Source organism: Odontomachus brunneus, unplaced genomic scaffold (assembly GCF_010583005.1).
Source record: "Odontomachus brunneus isolate Ranch 3 - 2012 unplaced genomic scaffold, Obru_v1 Obru_scaffold_011, whole genome shotgun sequence".
In the NCBI taxonomy this organism is placed as follows: Eukaryota; Metazoa; Arthropoda; class Insecta; order Hymenoptera; family Formicidae; genus Odontomachus; species Odontomachus brunneus.
Window position 1 is genome coordinate 1110617 of NW_022639461.1, and position 27405 is coordinate 1138021.

At 47.4% G+C, this 27405-nt stretch overlaps 1 protein-coding gene across 34 annotated transcripts in view; it reads left to right on the forward strand.

The window, feature by feature from the left end:
- The window catches only part of LOC116840670 (basement membrane-specific heparan sulfate proteoglycan core protein-like), a 240321-nt gene that overhangs the window by 113144 nt on the left and 99772 nt on the right, over nt 1-27405 (forward strand). For 3 of the 34 annotated variants that reach the window (XM_032807687.1, XM_032807690.1, XM_032807692.1), the window contains exons 1-2: nt 2537-3383; nt 6108-6446. The exons of 29 other annotated variants lie outside the window; for them this stretch is intronic. In XM_032807687.1, coding sequence (XP_032663578.1) covers nt 6335-6446 — 112 coding nt within the window. In that variant the 5' untranslated portion in view covers nt 2537-3383; nt 6108-6334. Of the gene's footprint in view, nt 1-2536; nt 3384-6107; nt 6447-27405 lie in introns of those variants that run through there. 2 more of the 34 variants (XM_032807688.1, XM_032807689.1) reach the window with 1 other exon arrangement.

The following is a 27405-nucleotide window of genomic DNA, read 5'->3' on the forward strand; positions in this document are numbered from 1 at the left end:
TCCGGAACTACTAATCAAGATACACATTTTATATGTGGCCTTCTTTACCCTACGCTACTGGACGATTGATCCCAAGGCAAGATGGTCACTGTATATTTATATTTTGGTTATTAGAAAATAAAATATATGATTAAAATCGTAATTAACATAAAATTAAAAAAGCTATCATGTTCCTAACAATTGTTCCTAAAAAATAATTCGAAATTCTGAAATATGGGACATCTAGCCCCGGTCTCTTCTGTCCGTATATCCGTTCGTTAATTTCTGATTGGATCGTAGACTCTTCCTCTCGGTGTATTTAATCGAACTGTTCGCGCCTTTTCTCCGTTTTACAACTCGACATTGTCGAAGGAAAAGAAGGAGAGAGAAAAATCGCGTCTATCGGGGTAAAAGCCGGTTAATAAAGTTACTTCCAAATCGCGTCCACTAACACACGCGAGATCAAAGCACGCGTGCGCGCATAAGGTACGCGGGTGCAGGGGCAATTTCGCCTGTGTGGCAACGGACGATCTCCCTCGTGCGAAATCCGCAACAATGGCATGGTCGGATCGGTAAACGACGTAAAGAGGAGAGACCACCGCGACAAGCGCGAACGGGGCGGCCAGGGAGAGACAAAGAGGCGCAGAAGAGGGGATCTTGATTCTAGGGCGTCACTATGGCGACTTCTAAACGCAAACCCCGCGCAGAGCATCTCGAGGCCTTCGCAACCACCGGCAACCGCCACCCTCGGCAGCCTCCGAGGCTACACAATGTACCAGCGACTACCATTCCCAATTCCGACGTTCTACTCGGCAAGACTCACGACGACGACGATTTCGACTCACGACTGACGTAACAACGTTTTGCGTCTCTCCCTCCCTCTTTCTCTTGTTGTCACCTAGTTTAATCTGCCAGGTTTCAATAGGACACGGCTCTATTCCGCGCCGCGCCGCGCCGCTCGTTACGCCCATCCCGTTTCTCGCTCCCTTTTTGTTGACCCCCTCCCTCCCCCCGCCCTCCTTCGTCCGACGAGTCGCTTTTTTCCAACTCTGCGCAATCGCTTTTATCGCGGCCAATATCGAATTTCCTCCAGCGGGTCCCACCTCTCACGTCCATCGGGATAACTCTATTTTTTCAGTTCGCTCTTCTCCTTCACCCTTCGACTTTTCCTGCTGCGTCCTCCGCTCGCCCACGGTATTCGAAAGCCGCTCCTCCCGTTGTCGCGGATATTTCGCGCGAGCGCGAAGTGACGGCGTCCGGATATATGAGCCTTTTGGGATTCACTGCGCCGTGAAGGCAGGAATTGTGGTGTTCTCTGTTGCTGTGCAGTTGTTGTTGTTGTTGTCGTCATTGTCGCGAAAGCAGTATCGCTACCGCTTTCATTACGATACGCGTATCGCGCGACGATCTGCCACGCTCGACTATGTCGCCGGAACGGTACATTATGTCCGTGCCCGTGACTCCGGCTCGGAAACAACGAGTACGCGATCCACCTTGTCACCCAATTTAATCTCCACCCACTCCTAGAGAGACTCTCCTCGGTCACGCTTTGTTCGCCGTGCTCTTGATGTGGTCTCTCCTGCACCGCATCGCGCCTCGACCCTTTGTCGCCGTCAATGGAAGAACTACTCTACCGTTCAGTCCCGTTGTGAATTCTCTCTTACCGGACGTCGGACAAATATTCTCACCCGGTAGCTGTTGACGCGCGAGACTTTGTCGCAGGCTAATGCCTCGTTCGCGCGTAAATAACATCCCGACAAAGGAAGGCGCAGACAAGAAGTCTTTGCCACCTTCTGAAGGTGCAGCGATGAACGGAATGTCGACAATAAGACTCGCCGATGCACGATGACTAATGATTGGTGTTCGATTGTATGAATACAAGATTTATTTTTCTGTTAAATATTTGTAGGAATTTTTTGTATTAAAAGGAGAATACGACATCTCTCCTTGTTAAATGCCAGAGAAAATATTGAGTTGATGTTCATTTTATTCGTCATTTTATATATGAAGATGGTTAGACTTCGAAATTGGATAATTTTGTTTTTTACACACAAAGAAATGACTAGTAATATCAGCTAAATCTTAGTGACTAAAAGATTAATCGTTGCTGTTCTTATTAAGAGTTGATCATGACAGAAAAAGTCAGATAGGAATTAATTAGCCTGAAATTAAAAGCGCGCATTCGTTCGAGTAGCTTAGAGAAAAGGTGATAGTAACAATTTTTTAATATCATAAAGAGAGATGCTATTTTTAAATATCATAAAGGGAGAGACTATTTCTAAATATCATATCATAGAAAATGCCGAATATCATAACGTGCCGAAAATGCGTGCTAAAAAGATTGCTTTTTGTTTCGTATCGCTACGTCTATTAATTCCAAAGTTATAGCTGTTTAAAATCGTGAGATCGACATCAGATTTTGACCCGGCTTTCGCATCACTGATATGCACTTGCTCTCCCTCCCTCCATCTCTCTCTCTCTCTCTCTCTCTCTCTCTCTCTCTCTCTCTCTCTCTCTTCTAATCCAAGGAAGAAATTTTCTGTACCAACGTTTCGGACTTTCTTAGCATTTTAAGGCTCAAAGCACGTTTCCAGACTTACGACGTCTGTTCCTGCGTCGCTCTACATATATTTAAACGTTCCTTCGACGCGCGCGATACGTCGCGAGGGGTGGAAAAGTGTGGCTGGAAAGCCGTCCTAATCCTCCGTCCAGAATTATCGGCATCATGAAACGGAAAGCGGAGACAACGGAGATATATTTAGCCGTCCCGTTCTTCTCTGTCCACCTCGTTCCTTTCATCAAGAGAGAGGGCGAGAGGGAAAGAGAGAGAGAGAGAGAGAGAAAACCAGCAATGCCTGAAAACGCGCACGAATTCTTCCGGAAACAACGCAAGCGACACTCGCTTACTCGCGCTCGTGTTCGTTTCTGTCTTCACGTTATCTGCTCCAAGAGCGCGTTATAATTCTACCTCGGCACCGAAGAAAGCATCGAAGGGCGCGACTTTCCTTGACACTTACGCTCCGTTCAGCCCATGAGGAGCAGCCATCGCCGATGAATCGGCGCTGTCGCGCGTTGTGATACGCCGCGGTAGGGGGAGAACGCTGCGAGAGAGAGTGAGAAAGAGAGAGAGAAAAATCCAAAGTAGCTTAGTGCCTCCCACGCTTCCCTCGTTGACAACGGCGGTGGGGTGTTCTATGCTCGGGTCCTTCGGTCTATGACGACTAACGGCGGCATGCCAGTCCGTCAGGTTCGGTCAGCGCGACGCCTTCACTCGATCGCGCTCTCTGAGAATCGAGAGCTCGATCGGTTCACCCGCCGCGCCCGAATCATCGATTCTTCGTCGTCGTCGTCGTCGTCGTCGTCGTCGTCGTGGTTGCTCGAGGGGGAGTCTGTTCTTCTTATAGGTTCGTAGATGAAGCCCGTCTCGCTCGGCTAACGGTCACGGCTGGAGAGTAACGCTTTCAATTAGCGACGGAGTCGTACTGTCCAACAATATTTCTTTAACTAGCCAGTTCGCGCCGGACGGAGCCGGGGCATGCCCTCCGCGACCGCCGCAAATTTCGAACGTCGCGCTCCAAGGAGTTTCGTGATCACCGTTACACGTCTCCTCCCCGCCGCCTCCCCCGCCCCTGGGGCGGTGGTGGTAGTGCTGGTGGTGGCGGCGGCAACGGTGGTGGACGGGCACTTGTTTTGCTCGAGGTGTAACGCGCGTCTCACGAGAGGCCCGGAAAGCACCTTCCCGAACGATCGCGATTCGTGCATGATGCAGCTTTAACGCTCAGGCGATCCGCAGGGTGAAATTAAATCGCTGATAAACGATCTTCGCCCCCTTCTTCTCTTTTTTCTTTCTCTCTTCTCCCGCGCCCCCCTTCCACTTCCTCGTCGGCGTACGGTGAGAAGCGCGTTTGTGTAGTTACCCTGCACACCGCATAATTTTCCTCCACGATCACGACGGACAAATCCGGGCCGGGCAGGGTTTGACGGCCGTAAAGTGCGGTTACGAACGGTTACGCGGCGGAATGCCACTCTCCCCTTCCCTCTCCCCCGCTTCCCTCCTCCCCGCACGGTTTCTCTAATTCGCCGGGACTTCTTTACATCCGAAATCAAATCGCTGAGTAACGCAGAGCACGAGGAAGTCCGAAAAAAATCTCATTTGCGGCACGGGGTGTAAGAGCGATTCGCGAGTTTCGCCCGCACAAATCCCCCGGTGGGTAGCAACGTAACGACAGTCTGGCATGCATCTTCCCCACGACGTGCTTTCACGCACGTTATTATTATACGCCGCGCCGCGCCGCGAGAACGTCCCCGGGAACACTGTCGCCCCGGATCCGCCTTCTGGATCCGCGTCACAATCGAAATGAGAAACTTTCACTTGTCATTCAGTTTTATTAGACGTAATAATTGCGTCGAATAATCCGCGCGAGAACGAGACGGAGAACGAGAAGAGAAACAGTTACCTTACGGTATCCGTGATAGGTTATTAAAGTCGCCCGCTCTTACATCTCGACCTGTGTGCAGCGAACAGGGATAGGGGGGTGGGGTGGGGGGGGGTTGAATAGCACGAATATACTCCCGAAGTCGAGAGGAAACGTCGAGGCCCAAACTTCATCGAGTGTGTCGTTCGGCGCGTGTGGCTCGTAGGGGGAAAATAAAAACAACGCGCGCGGAGAATAAAGGTGGGGCCGGGATATACCTCAGCTTTCGACGGCCGGTGCGCGGCCGGTGGTTAATCGCGAGCGCGTACACGAGGATCGGTTAAATAGCGCGCGGGATGTTAACGATACGTATCGGAAAATTGGCGGACGATGGAAGGGACGGACGACACAATAGCGGGAGCGCGACAGCGCGCCCGGCGCGGCGCGGCGCGGGCACAATGCAACGGCGAGCTGAAATTGAAGACCGTGGCGCGGGCGTGCGTCAAACTCGACGGAGGGCGTCGGCGCGCGATTCAGAAAATAATTAAAAATAATTGAAAAGGGCGGCGTATCGCGACGGCCATTGTGCGTTCACCGGCCGTTTACAATTTTCCTTGGCTTCGCCCGCAAACCGGCTTAATACGCGCGCACAAACACCGAATCGCGAATCGAGGCGCATGCGACGGTGAAAAGGAAGCCCGGGTTTGGGGATTCTACTTTCGACCTCATTATCTCATTTATCGCCCACTTGGACACTCCGGAGTCGACCTCTTTCGATTCTCTCCTACGATTCTCCTACGGACCTACGCGTAGATCCTCTTTAGAACCTGCAAGTGGCATTTTGTGCGTTTTCTGCGTTTTAGATTCGACCAACGTCTATTATAAGTCATAACCTACCTTTAAACTCTCCTCAGACAAAGACTTAAATTCGGGTTACGGTTTAATCAACGTTTAAGAACGGTAGTGGAAATGGGCCTTAAAGCCCCAAGTAGAATGTGTATTAAACATACACTGATCTTTTAGAATATACCAGGTGTTAGAAAGTTCGGGTTCGTAATTAATAACGGTAAACAGGTTCAAATTTCGGTGCTACCGCGAATGTCCCGACGAGAAGGCGCTTACGTAGCGCGTAGGAAACACGAGGGCAGAAAGCACGCGCAACGAGTCGACGTTTCTTCCACTTGAATCCCTGAATCCGCCGCCGCGAAAAGCTCGCATAGATCGCACTCGGATCGTGAATCCCGCGCGACATGCGCGGAAACTCGTGGCTACGACGATAAATCAAACAAGCCGCGGTTAATGAATCGGAAGTTCCTCCACCCTTCCTCCTCCCTCGTCACCCACCCAGAAAGAAGAGAATGAAATCGGAAAGAAAGAATACGGCTGTGCTCTCGCGCCGCGAAAAATCGTGACACAGGAATAAAAACTTGTTCCAACTTTCCGCGATCTATCTTCGTCGCGTGCCTCGACATTTCGCTGGTCGAACGCGCCGTTCGGTAACGGCTGTTCCTGTCGTTCCCCGTGTGTGTACATAATGCATACATTCAGCGCTCTCTCTCTCTCTCTCTCTCTCTCTCTCTCTCTCTCTCTCTCTCTCTCTCTCTCTCTCTGTTTCTCTTCGAGAGAGCGAGACGGCGATCAGGGAAGGTGCTTTCCAATCGGCGCGCACCGCGTGTCGATTAACCCTCGCGATACCTGCTGCTCTGTACTCAGTTCCCGCGGGAGAAGACGCAGCCACGACGATCTATCTCGCAACGTCCAGCGCGCGTTAGGGGTGAGAAAGGGAAGATACCAAGCAAGAAACAGAAAACAAGCAAGAGATCGAGAGGGAGCGCGTGCCCCCGAAATTCACTCGCCGTCTTCTCCAAGAGGAGGCGCGCGCGCGCTAGATCGCGTGCGCGGCAAATGAATCGTACATAAAATCAATCGAGAGAGGTGAAATGGGACTACCGGCGAGGAGACTCCTGCCGATCCTTCTGCTGCTGCTGCTGGCCTTAACGCGATCGAACCTCGCGCAGAGGCACAGAGCGTCGAATCGATCACGCAACCGAGGTAAATACGATCCACTTCAGCCGTACTTCTCACGTATCTATGTCTGTAACGCGTTAGAACGGGGTCCGCAAATAGGTGCGGCAAGCCTCTCGCCGTTCGCCTTAAGGCCCATAATTTCTGACAAAAAAGCGCCTTCCGCGATGCCTTGACAGCTGGAATATGGCCAGCTCGCTTTAAAGCTTAGGGATTACCACTTCAGGCGGCGGTGGGAGAAAACTCTCTTTTAGCCGAAAATTACGTCACATTTTTGGGCTTGGGACGAAAGGCTATGGGCTTACTACACCTATTGTAGACCCGGCCTTAAGCTCGGCAATGGCGACTCGCGATCTTCGGATCGTCTCGAGATTACGCTTCTTTTCTCCTCTGAGAGAGAAACGAGCGAATTGCGGACACGCGCCTCTTTTCATCGCTCGATACACCGTTCCGCACAATAGTATCATAGATATAACACGAGTGTCTCGACGTTACTGCATTGTAATGTGCTGCCATTGCCGGGCTTAACACGTTAAGCGTTGCCTATTAACCCTACGGGACTTAAAACGTTCGTGTACGTGCGCGCCTTAATCTCTTAAGTTACTCTCCTGTGAGTTTCGCGACTTCACTTTCCTGTCCGTAATAATGCCTAATAACTTGTGCGTAGGCGCGATAATACACCCACGAAAGTGCGATTGATCAGCGATACCTTCCGTGCTATTAACGAGCAGACAGGGAAAGAAAAAAAGTAACATTTGATAGACGCTCTGGGACTAAACTCCCTCAAGTGCTAAACAGTAACACAACATAAATTTCATTATCGTATAATTAGTGAGCGAGTATTTACAAAAAGATCAAAGTAAAACACAGAAAGAAAAGAAAATCAGCTAATCGATGTTTAACAGTAAATTATAATATCTTTTTGTTTCAAAATACTCAATATTTCTATACTACGTATTTCGCGAGGAGGAAGGCAGAAAGAGAAAGAAAGTTAAAGAGAAGGAGAGAGGATAATTCTCCTGCTTTGCGATAAAAGGCCAATCTAAATGACGGGAAAATTGCCTATTTTGCTCGTACGAGTCCGCGTGAGTAAGAACCTATTATTCCTCAAGTTCGCGACAAGTGAATAGCGTTGTTTTACCAACGTTAGCGATAACAATTTTTCCGAGCATTTCCAACCCTGCCCCCTCTCATTCTCTCTTTCTCCACCCTTCCTTCTTGTTCGCAACGTCGCCTTCATTTCCCCTCCAGTCGACTCTCGCTTTCTTTCTTTCTTTCATTCATTCTTCCTTCCTTTCTTTCTCCCTTTCTTTCTTTCTTCATTGCCCCGCCTTCTAGCTCGCACTGTAGTGCCGGCGTTTAATTGCATGATGTCGGGCACACGATGTATTTTCAGGATAAATCTCGCGATGTTTCGTTCGCGCTAGAAAACACGAGACTACATCGCAGTAAGCGAGGGTAAAATGAAGAAGGAGGAGAAAGAGGTGGAGGAGGAGAAGGGGGGAATAATGCAAGGAGGGGGCGACCTGTCGCGCATAGCCGGCAATACGGTAGCGCTTGAATATCATTTTTTAAATGAAACAATCGCCCGCTCGCCTTTCCCATAAACCTTGACATCCTTCCTACCTTGGGTACGCGCGCAAATGCAGCTCGCGCGTAATATGTATCGGATCCACGCGAATATCCGATGCGCGAACGTCCGAGAACTCAATCGCGATGGACCGAACGTCCTCTTTCTTTTTTGAGACTAAAAAAAGCCCGATCTCACGACTGATTTAAACCCGTGATTTGTAACAGAAAACTGTAACAGAAGCGAAAATATTTCCTTCTTTTCCAGAAAATCACAAGAAATTACTTAACTTTTGAATATTTAAATTGGAGAGATAAGCTATATATATATATATATATATATATATATATATATATATATGTACATGTATATATATTTTTTTAAGGCACCCCTGCTCTCGTGTAACACTCTCATATCTTAAAAGTTATATAAAATATTTATTTTTCTAACTATAAAATATACCAGCTTAAACTACTTACGTTTGGACGTTACTTACGAGGAGATGAGGTTTTTTTTCCAGATTTCATAATAGCCTGTATTTTCCACAGGATCCTAGAGAGTAACTACACAAAATTTGGTTCAGTTTGGTCGAAAAGTTCAGGAATTAATAGAGAACATATAGATAGATATTCTGTTTTATATACATAGATGTTTCTCAAATTGCATATTTATGTTCGTGAATCCGGCTGGCCGATCCGGCAGACTTCGCGAGCAAACTGCAAATTTAAACATCGGTTAAGACACTAATTAAGACGCTAACCCGATTTCAGCGTCAGAGTATTTTAATTTCACGGGGGGATTGAGACACGCGCGCGCGTGTTGCCCGCGGTGAAAAATACAAATAAAAGGAAGCGGGAAGTATTCACGTTGTAAACAATGAAACGGGTGACGATAAACGAGCACGTGCGCACGAGCACACGCATACGTATAGCATGTGTGCGCGTGCGCGTGTGTGTGTATGTGCGGCCGTTATAAAACGCACGCGATATAAAAGCTGCCGCTAGCTACCCCTTCCGCCCTGCGATGCGTTCTTTTTCCCTCCAATTTCCAACCTACTTTCTCTTCGCGCTGGCCATGTTGAAAGCTCGTAGTTGCACCGCATTATATCGTCTGTTTATGTCGCGGAATATAATATTCAGCCCGCGTGTACACAGAGACATTAAACGCAAAATATAGAGCTGTTTAAAACGTCGCGAGAAGATTCGCGGCGTTTTACGTTAAACTGTTATTGACCTCACGATTAATCATGCAGCACCTATCGAACAAAGGGCAACCTTTTTTCTGCATTTTCCCTTTTTTTCCTTTTTTCTCCTTTTTTTAATAAAAAATCCCCCGCAATCGCGGATTAATTAAATTATCAACAATTGTCGACTGGACGGAATAACCAATTTTTCTTTAGTGTGCTCGCGATACACCTGTGTTTTGCGCACCTGTGTGTCTCTCTCCGCGTTTACAACGAATTAAACAAAATCGCCATTACGCCGTTCGATTAATTTCAATACAAATTAAAAGCAATCCATTTTTGCGCTTCTCTACACAAAGAACACGAGATGAGACGAGATGGAGCGACTCGACCGCTGGAACAATCGTGATTTTTCAGAATAATTGCGCAAGAATCACAAAAAGAAAGAGAAAGAGAGAGAGAGAGAGAGAGAGAGAGAGAGAGAGAGAGAGAGGAAGGGAGAATTTATCTACCTCCGTTTGTGTCATCGATAATCGCGCGATTAGTCGTCAAGTTGATACGTGACGCGCGGGGGAAATGGCCCGAGAAAGAGAGAGAACAGGGAGAAAGGGAGAGAGGAAGAATGGTCGAGGTCTGGCCAGAGAGCAAAACGCGAGACTCGAGTCGCTGCGGGAATGATGGGACGCGTTTGGCGAGGGTGGCGGCAGCGGACCACCCCGAGTTCGTTATTATTTATTAATACATTTACGATTGTGTGGTAAAGCAGCGATCGAGAAGTTCGCGCGGGGTGGCAACGACCTGCCGCTGCGGGCTGGGCTAATGGCCAAGAAACTCGAAAGTTCCATAACCGACGTTAACGACGCGTTGTGCGTTTATGCGTCGGCGATCCCGGCGATGTTGTTCTCGTTTGGTACATCTCCTAATCTCTTCGCGCCCCGTCGATGGGAAGCAGTCACAGACTCACGTGTCCCGATCTCGTCCTAGCGACGTGTCCTTTTCTAAAATAGCAATCGCGATTCGACCATTTGTGTGCATTTGTGTGGGAGCATGAGGAAGTGTGCTTCCTTTCAAATCTCGCGTGCGTGATTTACTACAATCGAGTGGATTGTTGTTTTCGGGGAGGACGCTTCATATTCGAATCATGGGGGAATTAGTCTACCTACGTCCGTGGGGTGTGATCGATACATCACACCTGTGCGCGAACATACGCCGCGTTTTGGGAAGAGGTGAGTCTCGAAGGAATTTTTGAAAAGACCGTGATGACAGTTAACTCTTTGTAGTCGCATTTACTTGCCCGTATGGAAATTTCCAAAACATTCCCAAGTGTAGCATAGATTCCGATCAGATTATCTGGACTCGTTCCAAATTGATAACAATTGGGAAAATCTCGTTGTTATTCCAATTAAAGAAAATTTTCTAGGATCTACTCCGATTTCCTAAATAACTAAAGTTGCGATTCTAAGCGGGAAAGCCAAAGGCAAGAGAAAAGTCTCTCGTAAAACGAGAGAAAGGAGAGACATAGAGAACAACAATTAGCACTTCTATAATTATGATTTATAAGAATTTAAAGCTTCTCTGTGTTGTTTACAAAATATACATTCGGAGAAAAACATGATAGTGCATAAACAACAATATAGGTGACAACTATAAAACATCTTAACTATAAGGGTTAAGAGGTACACGGAGAGAATATTGTAGTAAAAATTACAATGCAATTTTAATAGTTCAGGAATAGATTGGCACTATTACGAAAAAAAAATATAACAAAACATAATAACTCTTACTACATTTATATTCATTTTTACTGTTTTATTATGATTTTCGTAATAGTGCTAGTCTATTCCCGGGTTGCTAAAATTGCATTGTAATTTTTATTACAATATTCTCTTCATGTAAAATTACAATGTATATAGTTGGAACCAACTTGTAGTTATTGCAACTAAAGTTTTAGTTGCAATAACTATAAAATAATCTATTCAACTACACCCATTAATTCAGATATCACTATATCTTTTCCTCTAAGTGTGGACTGTTGTATGGCCATTCTTATAACTTACTGATTATCTAATAATCCAGAAGCCGATTGCATACGAGTATTCTATTTAAATAGAAGAATTCAAATTAAAAATTTAACATATAATTAGTACCCCATCGAATCAATATTCTTCATCTTAAATATCTCTTCTCTCAGTGTGAGAGCTTCTCTCAACATACGACCGAGATAATAAAAGCGCTACGGTGTAACTAAAAATAGACGTACAACGATTTAAAATCAGCACTAGAGATATTAAAATTGCGACTACCATTTCCGTCCAGTCGTTCTTTATTTCATTTGTCCAAATCGAACACTAAGTAACATCGTTCAAAAATTGATCTCTGTTTTAATTGCGTAGCGTTTCTTTCTTCTCGTATATCTGCAAAACATTGGAATATCATTCTAGAAGTACTATTGCCTCTCTATATCTCTCACACAACAAACAAATAAACACACACATACACCGTCTAAAAATTATCACCGGGATCGATCACCGTTTCGCGAAGTTCGCTCGTACGACTTGCGTGTCTTTTATTATACTTTTATACACCCGCGCTCTCTCTTATGTACGCGGCACATTCACATAACCGGTTATGTACAATGGCAGAGCATCGATTGCAAAAGCCGCACTGTATATCGATTAATTCGAGTGGCGATTTTTGCGACTACGTGTTTCTGCTCCTCCCTTCCCCCCCTTCTCCCTTGCCCGACGAGCTGTGCAACAGCAAAATGCTTTCGATCGCCTGCACTTCAGACAGAAAGAGACGTATGTCCGCGTAAGAACAATGCACCGTACATTGTCGGAGGCAATTTCCCAATACGCTACGTCACGCGGAAGGATATTTTTTTCCACATTGTTGACTGATGCACGCAGGAGAGACGGGCAGCGCGCGAATATCGACCGTGTGCATACAAGGTGGTCACACAGCGCGCGAATTAAGAGATTCGAGCGGCGCGGCGCCGTAATGCCACGCTGTTAATAGATTTCTCTCGCGTGAGAGCGTAGATCAAAGCTCGCGGACGCCGGGGGCGGTTTCAGAGTGCAGTCGGGATTTTACGAGGGCATTAAGTGCACGGTCGCCGCCGTCGATTTCGTCGACAGGGCAGGGCGCGGAAGCGCGCGATCGTTAAGGGCGAAGAATAGAAGCGGAAACGGCGCGACTTCGCGGCCCGCTCGCTCGTTCGCGTCGACGTCGTCCTTGGCCTCCTCGAGTTATCCCCCGGCGTTATCCGCGCAGGAGATAACCCGCGCGCGAGTAGAACTCGTTTCTCAAATTTATGCATTGACCGGAGATCTCGTATAAGGACCCCCCGTAAAACTATTCCCTCCCCCCCCCATCCTTGCGCTTTCTAATCGAGGCGCTCTCGCCGCTCCGCGGCATTTTTTAATCAAAACACGCGCGCGGCCGGAACTGCGAACACGCCGCCGTCGCTGCAATTTTTATGGGCACACACGCCCCATGTGCACGGCGTGCACGCGTATCCGCGCGCGGATCGCGCGCGCTAACATTCGACCCCGCGGCCGTACGTGGCCGGACGCGGTAATTTCCGCAAAGTCGTATGTAGTCACTCAACTATATACACGAGGCAGCGCAACGTGCTTTCTTCTCTTTTTCTCTTTTCTTTTCGCTTTCGCCGCCCGTCCGCGTTCGCGTTCCTTCGATCTTATTCCGCTGATTTCAGAATGAGAGAAAAAGTTTTGTTAATTTAACGAAATTACCAGCGGCCGCAACAAATGGCTAGTTGATGTGGGACAGCAAATTACCCCGTCAGTGGAAACGAATGATTTGCTACTCCCGATTCGCTGCTCCAAGCAACACCTCTGTAACGGAGACATAACTAACCTGACCTAAATAGACGGAAGCAAATGTGATTTATGTCTCTGGCAATGTGTGTTTGTTAAAATGGCGAATAATGAGAAATGATCAGCAACGGCAACTGCTCGATCTGTTTATCCGATAGTCATCGAAAAGGAAACGTGCTCTTGTTCCGAGGGATTTTCTTCGCTGTAGAGCGGCTGTACACAATATTCGGTTAAATGAAAAGAATTTTTATTTAAGTAAATATGTACCCATCTAAATATTTGTTAATTCTTAGATATTTTTTTTCAGTGTATAAATATATTTTGACTAGTCAATTTATCCGCGGTATAAATTTTATATTATCCTATGTTTTATTATATAATTTATATTTTTCTTCTTTCTTAACGTAAAGAGAGATTTTCTCGTTAAATAAATAAATAAATGAATAAGGAAGTTACCATTAAAAAGTAAGTAGGACTTCCTGATCACAATTTTCCGATAAGATTTTATTATACTTCCGGGCATTCCCCGAGAACCACTCAAAGACGTATTTAAAGCTTTCCTCTCGTGTAGTTTATCTTGCAGTTTAAAAATTCGCCGGTTAAAATACTAAGGGTAAAATCGACAATATGTACTTCTATCGGCTTTTTTTAAATAAATTACAAAGAATATTATATATTGCAAGGAAATTTTCGCACAGCAGAAATATAAAAAATGTTATGAAAAAGCTGTTGATTTCTTCGGATTCATACATGTTTCACCACTCGGGAAAACTCGAAGTAAAAAATTGCAAATTTACCTAATGTCGTCGTGGCATTTTTGTCAAAACCTGATATACAACTAACAAAAGCTGATATATTTTAATTAAAATTTCTTGCAAATTTTAATTTAAAACACGATTTGGAATATTAGCCGAGAATATCTTAAAATCTTACACTGAGAGGAAACGGTATCGATACGAAATGCTAGCAACCTGATTAGGATCGTTCTGATTGCGTGATGAGTTTCATAAAATCGTATTAGATCGGGAAATGTTGCGTTATCTCTCGCGTATTTAATTGCCGTTCTTTGAATCTGTTATTAATTCAGCAAATGCACAAAGAGAATGGGGCAATTAAATTATTGTTAATTCAATTGTAAATTCCGCGAAGAAGAGAGATATATGTATATATATATATTATCAATCGCAAATTCTCACGGTGCAGATTGTTCCTTCCTGATAATTTGATAGAAACATCTGGTGTCGGAGAGGAAAAAGCGCTCTCGCGATAAGCTCCAACGAAATCAGTGAGCAACGGGAATTTTATCAGTTTTACGATTGTAAATGACTAGGGAGTGAGAGGCCGATTGAGATATTCCGACCGGCGTAACCGGCGGACGGAGAGCACCGATTAACATCGTTTAATTAATTCAGCGATCGAATATTATCAGTTGTGAGAGAGAGAGAGAGAGAGAAAGTGCAGCGGCGAGGCATGAAAAAGACGCGCTCACAGACGGCGAAAAAAATTCGTATTCATCCCGCGGTCAGGCCGCGGAGCGAGAGAGAGGGTTGTATTTAAATTCAATGAAATTCACAGAGAAGATGTTCTAAGGGACGGGAAGAAGGGGAGAGGAGAGAAAAGAAAAAGACACGTCGACTGCGCTAAGAAAGTCAAGCGCATGCATAAGCAAAACGTCGTCAGTTGGGAAATTCGATTATCTGTCGATCGTGCAATTAAAATCTTGGTGTTTCATTTATTGCGCAAGAGATTTATCCTCTTAATTTCACCGCGACACGTTTTCTGCTTTGTTTCCGATGTCGCCCTTAATCTCGTAAAATTACGAGTCCGGGGAAAATCCTCGACTCGAGCTGATGTTGAAATTCGCGCTATTGGAAATTTCATACTTTGGACACACGTACACGATTCTCGGGGAGGGAACTACTACTTGGAATATTTAAACACACTGCAACCCGGACCCGTGAAGCGACGTCTTGAATTTTTGAAGCGTCGAAGAACGGTTGATCGCTCTTTTTTAGAGGAGTGGAATGTGGTACTTTTGCAAATGCTGTTCGAATGCATATAAAATAAACTATCGAGTTGTTAATAAAATAAAACAACATTCTGTACAAATGTTACACTAAAAGAATCACTAATTCATGAATTATTCACTAGGAGAAGATATGTCTAAAAAATAAAAGATTTTTCGGATGGATAACCAATAACATATTGACTTAAATTTAAATTTTGCTTTTGCTCAAGTAGTATAAACAATGCTTTCGTGAAAAGTAACGATTTTAAGAGAATGTATATTTTCTCAATTGAAAAAAATGCTTTTCCAATATAAAAATATGTATGTTGGTACAAATGTTACATACATGTGTTATCAGCACTCACCGAATAAATATTTTTTATATTTTATACATTTTTCCTCCCGGCGTATATTTTCCAAGTTTGAATTAAAAGTTACAGAGATCTAACGAAATGTTGCTATGTCCGGATGCGCGATGTGATAGATCAGCTAAAAATAAATGTAATAATGATAAAAAGAAATCGAACCAATATTCTTTGAAGAGTCAACATGATAAACGCACGCGTTCGTTTACGCGTGCTCGATCGCATTTCGCGAGGTTGCATCTCTTCAAGGTGATTTGTGGGATGCATCACTGCGAATATTGGTCACCGAGTGTGTCTGCGCGCGATCGGGTACGCCGTAGTCTGTCTTCTCTCTCGGGCCGATTCACTCGAACGATCTTCGACAGTTTCCAGACGAAATCCAAAACAAATTTGCGCTTATCTAAATGAAAATACGGCGTCTCGCCATCGCTTCGGCTCGAGTAAGCGCCGTGCGAGGATGTATACATGAGAGAGAGAGAGAGAGAGAGAGAGAGAGGAGCAGCACAGAAAGAGAGTACGACGACTGATCGCGGCCGTGCCGCTCACATTGAGACGAACTTAAATGGTTTTCAGACTCGTTAGTGTGCGAAGTCGTGGAAGAGCGAAAGAGCTCTACGCTCGCGTACTCGGATGTCCTTTTCTCAAACGCAGATCCGAAGTCGGCATACTCGAGCTGTTTATCTCGAAAGTAACGTGAAGCGTCGGTACCGCGAATGCGGATTAATACTGTGTTCTAAATGGGAATTTTGACAGCGACATTAATCGAGTGGCTCGATTACTTTTAATTGTAACAATGATCGCGCAGACATCGTGTTCTCGTGCAATTAGCGGCCAAATTGTTATACTTCTGATTAGATTAGAACAGCGATCTTTCTGACATCGAGCGTGTCATATTTGGCATACTTATTTATAATAAGTGTGTGTACGACAAGCCGACCGAGACGTTCGATCGGAGATTCGTCGTTTTGGCGATGTCTATTTTCGAGTTATCGGAGTCTACGTCACGGGAATGTGCCGAATCGATCGCGCTATTTGCATATTCCGTGCCGATTAAGCCTGTACGGTATTTCCGTTTTGCCGGTGTAGTACGACACGCCTTTTTCTGTTTGTGGAGCGAGCTCGGCGCCACAAGAATAACCTGTATCGAATAAAAAAATTAACACCGGTCCGTATTTATACGCCAGTGCCGGATTACCGAGGTGTGTACGGTGGCGCTCAGATGATTAGGATAAATTAGAGACGAATGGCGCTTATTAAAAATTTTTACAAATTTCCTGCATCTTTGTCATGGAAAGTTGTTCTTGAGTAAATCATGCGCGTAGAATACGAATGTGAACTCAAAAGCTGTCCATCACAACGGGGTTTCGAGAAAATGGAGATTTAAACTTTTCAAAAACGCGTTCTTGGCCATTTCCGCAGATTCATACCATATAAATATCCATAAAATAATAGAAACCATATAATATTCTCTTTCTTTCTATGTACAAATATATTTAACGTCTAATATTGGAGCAAAAAGGACACTTAATATTTATACAATAATGATGGGATAGGAAATTATTAATTAAAATTTAGTAAAATGGGATACAGAGTTGGTCAAACGATGTTAAGATTGCCTAACGTAGTAGGAAAAATCCTGACACGCGCGATACATCACAAGACATTATTACATCTTCCCGAAATTGAATAATTAATCACACAAACTAAAATCCTGCGACTGATTTTTTTCTGCTCACAATACATTTTAATTCAGTTATTTAATTTAGTCGAATATTTTTAGAGTCGTATGCCTAAAGATTTGTAACAAATATATTTACTGAGGATCAGACCTCACGCACGTCGTTCAAAGAAGGGATCCCTGAAATTTCTCGCGAGCGGTGAATTTGTCCCGTCGCCTCGCATGTGGACTTCGATTTTGACGCGCAACTCGCACAGAATTCAAACGTCTGCCGCATGACGCGACGCAAGCTCACGGTAATCGCTTCTAATCGCCTTCGGGCCGATCCAGATCGTGCTGATCGAACACGCTAAGCGCCTCAAGATTTACGAGCGGGTACACGAGTTCGGCCTCGCCTATCGCCGGCGAAAGAGCCGGGGAAAAGCGCGCGGGCGCCGATAATTAATGCCATAAATCCGTAAAGCCGTGACCGCAGCGCGCGCGCGCGCGCGCGAGCTTCTTCGATCCATCGATCTCGCGCGCGGAGGGACGCCGTCGAGGGTGCAGCTGGTGCTCGAGGGCGCACCGCCGGCCGGAAGTGGCCGCCCGCTATGACGTAGCACTTCCGACCGGCGGAGGATGCACACACTCGTTCGCGATCGAACCCCTAAAACGATTCGCTGAGGGGCCGCGAGCGCGCCTCGGCGCGTTTCTTCGCCTCGGTATCGATGGCTTCCTGTCGCCGCGACAGGCGTTCGCTTCGCCCAACGGCCATCAATTCCTCGGATAGAGACAACGTTAGCCGGCCAGGCAGCCGGATACTTCCACAAGCGGCGTCCGCCACTTTAACGCTCTCTTTGGGAGAGAGCGTACTTTTTGCCGCTACGGCTTCATGCAACGGTAATTTCTATTTTGCGCTTTAGGGAAAAAGCGCAGTACGGCTATCGATGCGGCTTCGCTGGGTGCAAGAGTTGAACGGTCCGCTTTTAGACGGTCGATGCGATTTGTCAAGTCTAAAAGTGTGCCGCGATTGGCTTTGCGCTCGTGAAACGGGGATATTCGCGAAAAATTGTCAGGCGACGATCGGAATTATTTTTCGGGCATTCGTACAGTGGACTGCAAAACGCTCTCAACGCGCAATCACGTTGGGAGTACGCCAAATTCTGTCAAATTGAATTATTATTATTATTATCAATTATTGTTGGTATTATTATTATTTGGTTCTTAATTATAATGTGAAAGTCGTTCGAAATCTCAGTCGTACAGTGAATCGTAAAACGCTCTTAGTTAACGATCTGTACGGATGCCGTACAGACTTTACTCGCTAAGAAGTATTTTTTTGAAGATATATTTAAGATGATCTTAATGTGAGAACGGACGAGAGCCTTAGTGAACACTCCGTGCACACACTAGTGCAAACGGCCGCTAAAACTGTTTTGCGAGCCACTGTACGCGACTTTGGTGGACGACTCGCGCTGTCGTCCCGTTATTCATCTGCTCTCGTTATCGTCGCGGTCGTAATTATCGCCGCGCGAAAATCGCACACACACGGTGAACGCCGGCTGATTGCGGCGGTCCTCGGGAAAAATCGCCAGATTTTCCACGACGCACGGAGAGCCACGCGCGACCCGTGCCGGGAAAAAATGTCGGAAATATATCCAGCATGGTAAAAAACGACGTTTTCCGCCGCGGAGATATTTGCTCTCGGGACTTATTAGATTTGGGGCTGCCTTTCGCGTCCCTCGAAGTAAACATACTTTACTAAGGGCGCACACGTAGCCGCGGCTTTCCGCTGTCGCACAGCACCAACCCCCTGCAGTCTATCAAATTCCGTTGTGCCGTCTCTTCCCCATTGTCCTCCACCTTCTTCCACCTCTGCGTCGCTCAAAGGTCGATGAAAGCGAGGTACGATACGAAGAAAGTGTAACGAGCGGTGGCGCGGTTGATAACATGATCATCTCTTTCCGTCGATTTGCAGTTTTTAATTTCTCATTCGTGTTTTAATAAGAAAAAGAGAGAGCTCGTTTCTCGCCCTTTCGGAAAATTTATGACGAAAATTTCGACGACAATTAATTTCTAATCAACGAAAGAATTAACGATAAATTATTGAAAATCCAAGAAAATTTCTTTGTTTAGGAATATCTCCTTGCCATATTAACGAGTTCTCGATATTGACCATTTTCCGATAAAAGCCATTTTTCGTTTCTGATTGAAAACTCGAGATGTGGAACGTTCTATTTTTCTTCTTTTTTTTTTATTAAAACTTGTTAATTTGTAATACTACACATCCCTGTGGCTAAAAGTATCTGCCCAAGTAAACTGATGATATTTCTTCCCGAGCTTCACCGCTCGGTCTATTTTAACTTCCCACATTAGACGTGATCAATCGCGCATATGTGACACACGTAATAATACACGTGTCGCATATAATTTGCACGATAACCTAGCGTAGCTAAGAGGGAAAGAGAAGAGGAAAGCGTGATCAGCGCGTCATGCATCGGTCGATGTCATCATCGATCCGCGTCGCGCGCTGATTCATAATTTCCAAGGCGCGCGCGCGCGCGAGTCTCTGGGTGGTTCAACTCGAATGTCGTCGGTATGGCGCTCGTTAAGCGATTTTAAATTGGCCATGCACCGCTGTGGTAGTTGCCTCGAGTTGCCTTTCATCGCCGCGTCATCGACTGCAGGCGTCTCGCGATCCCGCAAGCTCGCGTCGAACGCGGCCACGATGATGCGACTTACTTGAACCCTGGCGGATTCATTTAAGTCCCGCGCGATCATTTGAATCGTGACATTTACGAGCGAGGAGCAAGTGAGGAGCGGCCGCCGCGGATTCTTCCTTTCCTCATTGTCCAACGGACTCGTCATCGCGCGCGAACCCCTTTCTCGCGCAACGCGCCCGTTCGTTCTCATCTAACTCGCTGCATCGCTCGCATAGCTCGACCCGCGCGTCAATTAAGGTGAATCAGATCGAGATGCGTTTCGCCGGAGCGGCCGCAGAGAGGCAGAGAGGGACACGAGGGGACATGTATCGAAAAGCGCTCGTGCAACAGAAGCGCGCGCATCACGAAAGAAGATTAAAGCGCTTCACCTCTTGTGGTTATTGCGGCCTTGTGCTTCGTCCCCGTGCGACCTTTGAATAATATGTAGATGCGCATTTTATTTATTCATTTCACTCGTTTCTCTGCTCGCCGCTCGCGGGCTTCGCCCCGATAACGCGAGTGTATTCCGCGGTCTTTTCAGCCGCGCTCGTTTATGTTTCGTTATGCACACTTTATCGTTCGCTGAACGATCTTCTATATTTGCACTTCTAAATCCGCTTGAGGCGGCGTGTCGCCAGGGAGACGTAGAGAAAAGCGCGTGGATTTCGATGCAACGAACGAGCGGCGCGGCCAGTTACACATCGCCAGGCGTTGTTGTGTCATTTAATTAATTAATATCGTCTGTTAATAGCAATAAATATCGCCGCGAGAGAGAAATCCGCTTCGGGCGCGGCGGTGAACAAGCGAGACATCGAATCGCCATATGCCGCTGCATTCTTTAATTACTAGAAACTCGCGCTCCCGCGCCGTAGTCTCCAGACGTAGACGAGAAACCGCCTGAGTCGAGGCTTTCCAGCGGCGTGACTTTCGCGAACTTCGCAATGCGAAGGCCGATTATACGAGTTTGTCGCGGTAACGCCTCGACGAGAGAGCCGCGCAAAGGCGACGCATATCGCACGCACCAAAACGGCGAATACTGAACGGCCCGATATCGCGTGTCGCGCCGACGGCACTATAAATTATTCGTCCAGGTTCACCTTGGCACGTTGCAGCGCGTACTGCCAACGCATATTGAAACACGATGTTGCGCGCTCGTAGCTGTGTGCACCGCGAGTTACGGATAAGATGCCTCTCCCGTGATGTAATCGCGATCTACCTTTATACGACGTCTTCCGCTCGTGATATCCCGGCCGGCGAATATCTCACGCTGCGTCTCTTCGCCCCTCTTGTGTCCGATCTGAGATCGACCCTCTATTTCCGTAGAAATCGAAAAATCGCGATTTTAATCCCGGAAATATTTGAACGAACTCGTGCAAATTTCAGCGTTCAGAAGATCTCTTTGTCCGCCAATAGCCTTGATTTCGATTCTCGCGATCTCGTCTCTAGCTGAACTGTCGGGGCGTTGCCCGTGCGTAACGCCGTGTAACCGATAGAATTTATTTCATTAGGGATTAATTCGCGTAAAACGATACTCTTTCTCTCTCTCTCTCGCGACGGAGTTGAAGTCGCGCAACCTTGCCGGCCGACAAGCTTCCTTTTTCGCCGTGAACGATCCGCTCGAGGCCTTGAGCGCGGAAACGCTTCGCATCGCGTTCTCGCGCACGAGACACAGTAGGTGTTACGACGCTTCCGGTCAGCCGAGATGAAAATAGATTCCGTGAACCGCGACGACGCGTATCGCTGCAAGAATTGCATTCGGCTGCGCGGCACGTGGAAGTCATCAACCGTGGAATTCTCAAGTTTAACGCGTTCCATCCTCCGCGGCCGCCGGTCTTCCGCGTTTATCCCTGATTCGATAATGGGGCGCCCGCGCGCGCTCGGAAACCGCGATAAATATTTGATCGGCTTGTCGCAATTAAGAAGGCAATCTCCCTCGTTTGACGCTAATGGGACACGAACGCGACTCGTCGAGCTTCAATCGAGCTGCTCTCCGTCGATTTGAGAAGATCCGTCAGTCAAGTAATCCGCCAGCGATTCTCCGCGAATCGCGCGATACTCCTCGACACGTTTGCTCAAGATATTTGCTTGCTTGCTCGCTAGCTCGCTTGTCGGGATTGCGTGCTTAGGGAATTACCGACGCGTGCGCGATCCTATTCGCGGGTTCAAGTGCGTAAATGTCTCTTCGGCACTCTGACGCTCTTCCCGGTACGAGTCAACCCTGCAAACGCTCTCCGCGTGCCGCGTGACTCTTTACACATATTGAAATCGTTCGCTACTGCAGCTGAAACCGTTTTGGGAGCCGCGTGATCCTCGGAAGCCGCGGGGTCTCTAAAAATACGTGGGTGACGGTCGGGCAGTTGTCTAAATTGCTCGCGTCGTCGCGGTAATCAGCGTCAGAAATGGTCAATGGTCGCTCGAAACGCGTTCAAGAAAGGTCGAGCTTGCGCTGACATCATCGCCGCGCGGATGACAAAAGAAAATAGACGGGACGGCGATTCTAAGTGGAAGCGATTCGTTGTCGGCCGCAAGATCGTCGTAAAAGACGGAGGACAAGGAGCCACAAAGGTGGCTGGTGTCATTGATGGTTCGCCAAGCCGACGCCCAATGACCATAAGTTTCAACAGCTGGTTGCATAAGAGGCGCGCAATACGCTAGATCCCGCGCTTCCTGGAATCACCGTGCGTTAGGTTTTGTAGCACCCGTTATACTCCTACGCCCGACGACACACACACATAGGCGCGCGAAGCTGTCGGGTCACCCACGTCCAATCTCCACCCGGACCCCCTCCCCCTCTGCGTCCCGCGATTTATCGAGGTGGATGTGTCACGACGACGAGACTGGCATCTCCGTAGCCGAGAGATCAGTGATGCAGTCCTAAATTTATCAGCCACGAAGCTCTCGCACCGCGACTACAATATAAAGTGGAGGAACGCCGCTGAGCGCCCGAAGGCCTAACGGATTACGCCAAGTAACCCGAACCCGGTGATTCGCTGTTCCTATTTAGACACAACGAATGTATCGGTGACACATGAAAGAAGATCGAGAAAGAAGATCTATCGAGCTTGGGACTGCGTCCCAAGCGAGCGTGGGTGCGACCGGTTCCACGGGCGTTCGAATCGCCCGTGCCGTAGTTTCGTATTGTTGTGACGCACCAAACTCGCCGAATCGAAATTTTCTCATGAAATTCTCTTAAATGAAAACCGCGCGTTCTGCTCTCGCGTTGATCACGTCGGACAAGTGTGAAGTTACGACGTTAGTTCGCGGTAATCGTGTTTGAACCACGAGACTAATCGCCGGTGAGATGAATGAGGAAGAAGGCTGACTGACGCCTGTCACGCGCGCGACGGCGCATCGCGATCAAACAACGAGAATGTGAATGGTAGCGATTGATAACGCGAAGAAGCAACGTAAGATTTTATATGATCGCCTTCGTTCAACGCTCTGACTGAGAGCAACGGTTTTCCTTAAAATACTCTATTCTCCTTGTCAATAGACGCAACTCGCTTGGCTACGCCGACAGAGGGCTTTCGAATTGCCGTAACCATAGACGTAAGACGTAAGCTTTGGCTGAAGAACCAATCAGGATTTTGCTATGCTTTTGTGTACTCTGGAAGAACATAGAACTGTCGGTAAATCTGATTGTATGCAGAATTAATTAGGATTCGTCTGCATGTGGAATTCTAGTTACTCGGCTTGAATCCTAGTTACACGTTCACTTCCATCTTCTTCTAGTCAGAAGAATCCTAAAGCAATGTTCCAACTGATTCTTCAGCTTAAGTTCACGATTGCGGCATTACGTGTGTCCTAAGCCCTAAGGCCTGGAGAGCACACAGAAAGACGTAAGCAGTAAGAAAATCGATCAATCACAATCAATTATTCTTGGACTATAAGAAGAATAACCGATTGTGGTGGGTCAATCACTGCTTATTGTTTGAGTTTCACAGCCTACATTTTTCTATGCGCTTAACCGTGTTCATACTTTCCTTGACACGAGCGCAAGCCGTCGTCGCATATTGGGGTGCACTCCACTTGATGCTGCAAATGTTTCGAAGCGTCGTATAGAATCGTAATCGTTCTTTACGCGCTCCAAAGCGTTGCAGCTTAGAGTGAATCCTACTCATCGACTAGCGAATTGTCGATCCCCGGTCGACAATATGGCGGTCACTCGAAACATCCGAGACCTTTCCTTACAACAATAAACGTTGATGCGAACAAATGCTAACAAGGGAAAGGGTGGATTTAGGGGGCACGAGTCGCGCGTTCACCGAAGCACTTATCCACCGAATAGCCACTAAATGGCCACAAACGAGCGGCCGACGGACCCGCATGTATACGGTATCGCTCGCTAATGAGTTGATCTTTGTCCTCAAAACTGGAAGATTCGCTTATGGTGATTACGATGGCCCGTATTTTCTTATTACCGCGACGTTGATACAGTGCGCCCGCTGATACGCAAAGCGGGCCGGGCAAGCCTGCTAAAAGTTTCACAACATAATGGATTATCGGCAGAGCGGCGCGCGTAACCAAATATTTGTATGATCCTTATTTGGTTGACTGTCGATACCGGCTGTTCGTCCGTGAATTTTTCAACGCGCAATGTGTACACGTTGCTATTTAAGTATTTAACAGCGAGAATCGATGCGTGAGGTGTGGGAAAGCGGGATACGTGTATGGCAGGCGTGCGCGTTGCATAAATTGCGCGCGCGAAAATAATGCCGGTCGATCGCGTCGATACGGAAGCGAATCGACACTCGCGTGACAGTCGCGCCCGCGACGACGGCTCCGAGATAGATCACGCGCTCTGATTTATCGTTCCCCTTCACCCCCATAGCGACATATATCTCCACGAGCGATACCTCATTCTCATCCACTCAAGATCGCTTCATTACCCCGCCCACGTATGAATACTTAATTAGATTCACGGACAAGTGGTTCAACGAGGCCGCGGATTCTCGTCGTATGCGCGACTCGTTTCTCTCTCTCTCTCTCTCTCTCTCTCTCTCTCTCTCTCTCTCTCTCTCTCCCTCTTTCTTGAGCGAGAGACTATTTCAAATTTTCGACATTGACACAGAATTTGCGAGACAAGGCTCGCCTTCCTCTGTTCTCTCTGGAGGCACTCCCCCTCGCGACTCACCCACGTTCTCTCCGCGAAGAAGAATAGCCGTCGTTCCGAACGGCGGATGGCCGTGCCGTTTGACATTTCGTCATGAAATCCGAGCCGCCTTTTCATTGAGAGGAACTGGCGACAATCGTTTTCAAGGAATACCAGCTCGGCTCGATTAGCCGCTGGCCTACAAAGCGGCGAACGCACACGGCGAGCCGCGTCACGCTCGTCCACCGCAACGGTCGCGGCGCCGAACGAATCGTCTCGCCCGAGGGCCGTCCGTGAGATGACGATTTCCAATTCATGATAGCACATTTTAATTAAATACAATTGGATCATAAATAGATTTAATTATGAATACCCGGTGGCTGACGTAATACGCTTTACGTATGCGAATGAATAATAGAAACGCGCGCGAGAGTCGCGCTTTTATTAGCGGCAGCGGCGGTATCGTCGCCGCGAGCGAAATTATCGAACTTCCCTAGAGAGAAAGAGAGAGGGGCGAGGGAACAGAATTCGGACTCTCGTTGCGACGCTGAAAACGGGTGTTGCGAGATTCACGAACGACGCGCGATCGGATACCAACGGACGTTACGCGAGACATGATGTCACTGTTTTACGCGATGCGCATCTCGATTTTCCGCGATGAACTCACCGTACGAGCAAGCGGATGAATACGCGCACCGTGGTGACATAACTCGCGATGCACGCGCGTTAACTTGACCATTTATACCAGGTGCGCCGAAAAAATAGGGAGAGAAAGAGAGAGAGAGAGAGAAGGAAAAAAAGAGTGAGTGTGAAAGAAGCGTAAAGCCGCAACGGCGCGCAACCGGTGGAAGTGCACTTTACGCGGGGAGAATGCGTTTATCGGCGCTGACAATGTGGGATCGCTACTTTCACACAGGACGCGCGCGCACGCCTCTCATTCCTCGTCTTTGACGCGCGAGTTAAGCGAGATTAATTACACCCGCCGGGATACGAAGGCCGAAAGCGTTCCAAAGTCGGCGCCGCGTGAGCATAGCGGCGGCGGCGGCGGCGGCGGCGGCGACGACGGTGGCGGACAATTTATATCGAGAGTAATGTGAAAGCGCGTTTTTGTTAAGAAAAATCGATTCGGGATTAATCAAAAAAATGTCGTTCGCGACACGCGTCAGAGTTCGCGAGCGTGGATCTCGTGGCAGCCTGGACGCGCGTTTTAATAATGTAATGGTGGCCGAACGCTCAGCCTTCCATTTCTTCTTAATTAATGTCCCGCACACCGTAGCGTTGTGCGTGTGTCCTAACCCGACGCGCGTGGAAAAATCATCGATACGCCCGTTAATATTTCAGTGCATTACGATTATCGCCGGATAAAATTCCCCATTTCCGTGGAAATTATTTAGAGGCCTGCGCGCTCTGGTTGCATAAGCAACCGTGTCGTATCGATAACGGCGCGTTGCGCCCGGCCATGCTTCGATGGCGATAATGGGAGAACAGTTTGCCTCAACCTAGCGTGGTGCCAGCAAAAGCAACGCGAAATACATGTCAAGGACACAAAGCCGACAGGCGTCTATGAGAAAAATTAACGACACGCCGACAGGCCTGATCTTAGTTTGAGGCGCGGAAATTCCGCGGCAGAGGCATTTAATAATATTGCATGATGTGCAATCAACAAGTGCACTGAGCCGAATCCATAAAGTGGACGAGTTATGAACCTTCCATCACATGTGAATACACATATCTCTGCGTCTCACCTTGTACCTCCTCGATATAAATTAGTTGGAAGCGGGTCAAGCAGGAGAGCAGAAGAGGAAAAGCATCTCGTCGGGCAGCTGAGACTACCCAGATAGACTCTCGTGATTATCACGACGTGCGACTATCGACACTGGAAACTCTACTCTACGACACTGGATTCTCTTTTCTAATTGCATTCACGAGACGATAGTATTGAATCGTATTGACGATAGTACCAATTATTCAACGTATAATTTACGCTAATGTAAATTCAATGTAAATTCACAAGAAAAATCAGTATATACAATCACTGATCATCGCTGAATCAATCGGAAACATTCTCACCGACTCGCCCTGAGGAGGTAGCGTTTACAATACCGCGCTATCGTCCGGCAAATGGAATTAACGAACCGTCGCGCTCAACGTGCCACGCATTAAACGTCCGATCGATTATTAAACGTCCACGGCGAGGCGCGATTTTTCGGCGGGCCGGCGATTCTCCGCCGTCGATTTATATGCCCGGTAAATTCGCGCTCATGACGAAGGGTCACTAGGGCCGGCCGATAGAGTTTGACGTAACTACGATGTCCGGCGTTCGACCGTGTTTCGACGACGATATGATAACCGGCCCGGCAGCCTCTCGCATCGCGCTCCGTCGCTCTGCCGCTCTCTCGCTCCCCGCCCACGAGTGCCGTAAATAACGGACCAGGTAAAACGAATTGTCGATAAATAAATGTTCGGGTCGTGTATACGTGTCACGTTGTGGACCGACGAGCCCCGGCGATCGTTATTTCATAACCGTGCGCGCTATCGTTTTCCAAGCTCGCCATTCGGTCGCCGCCACC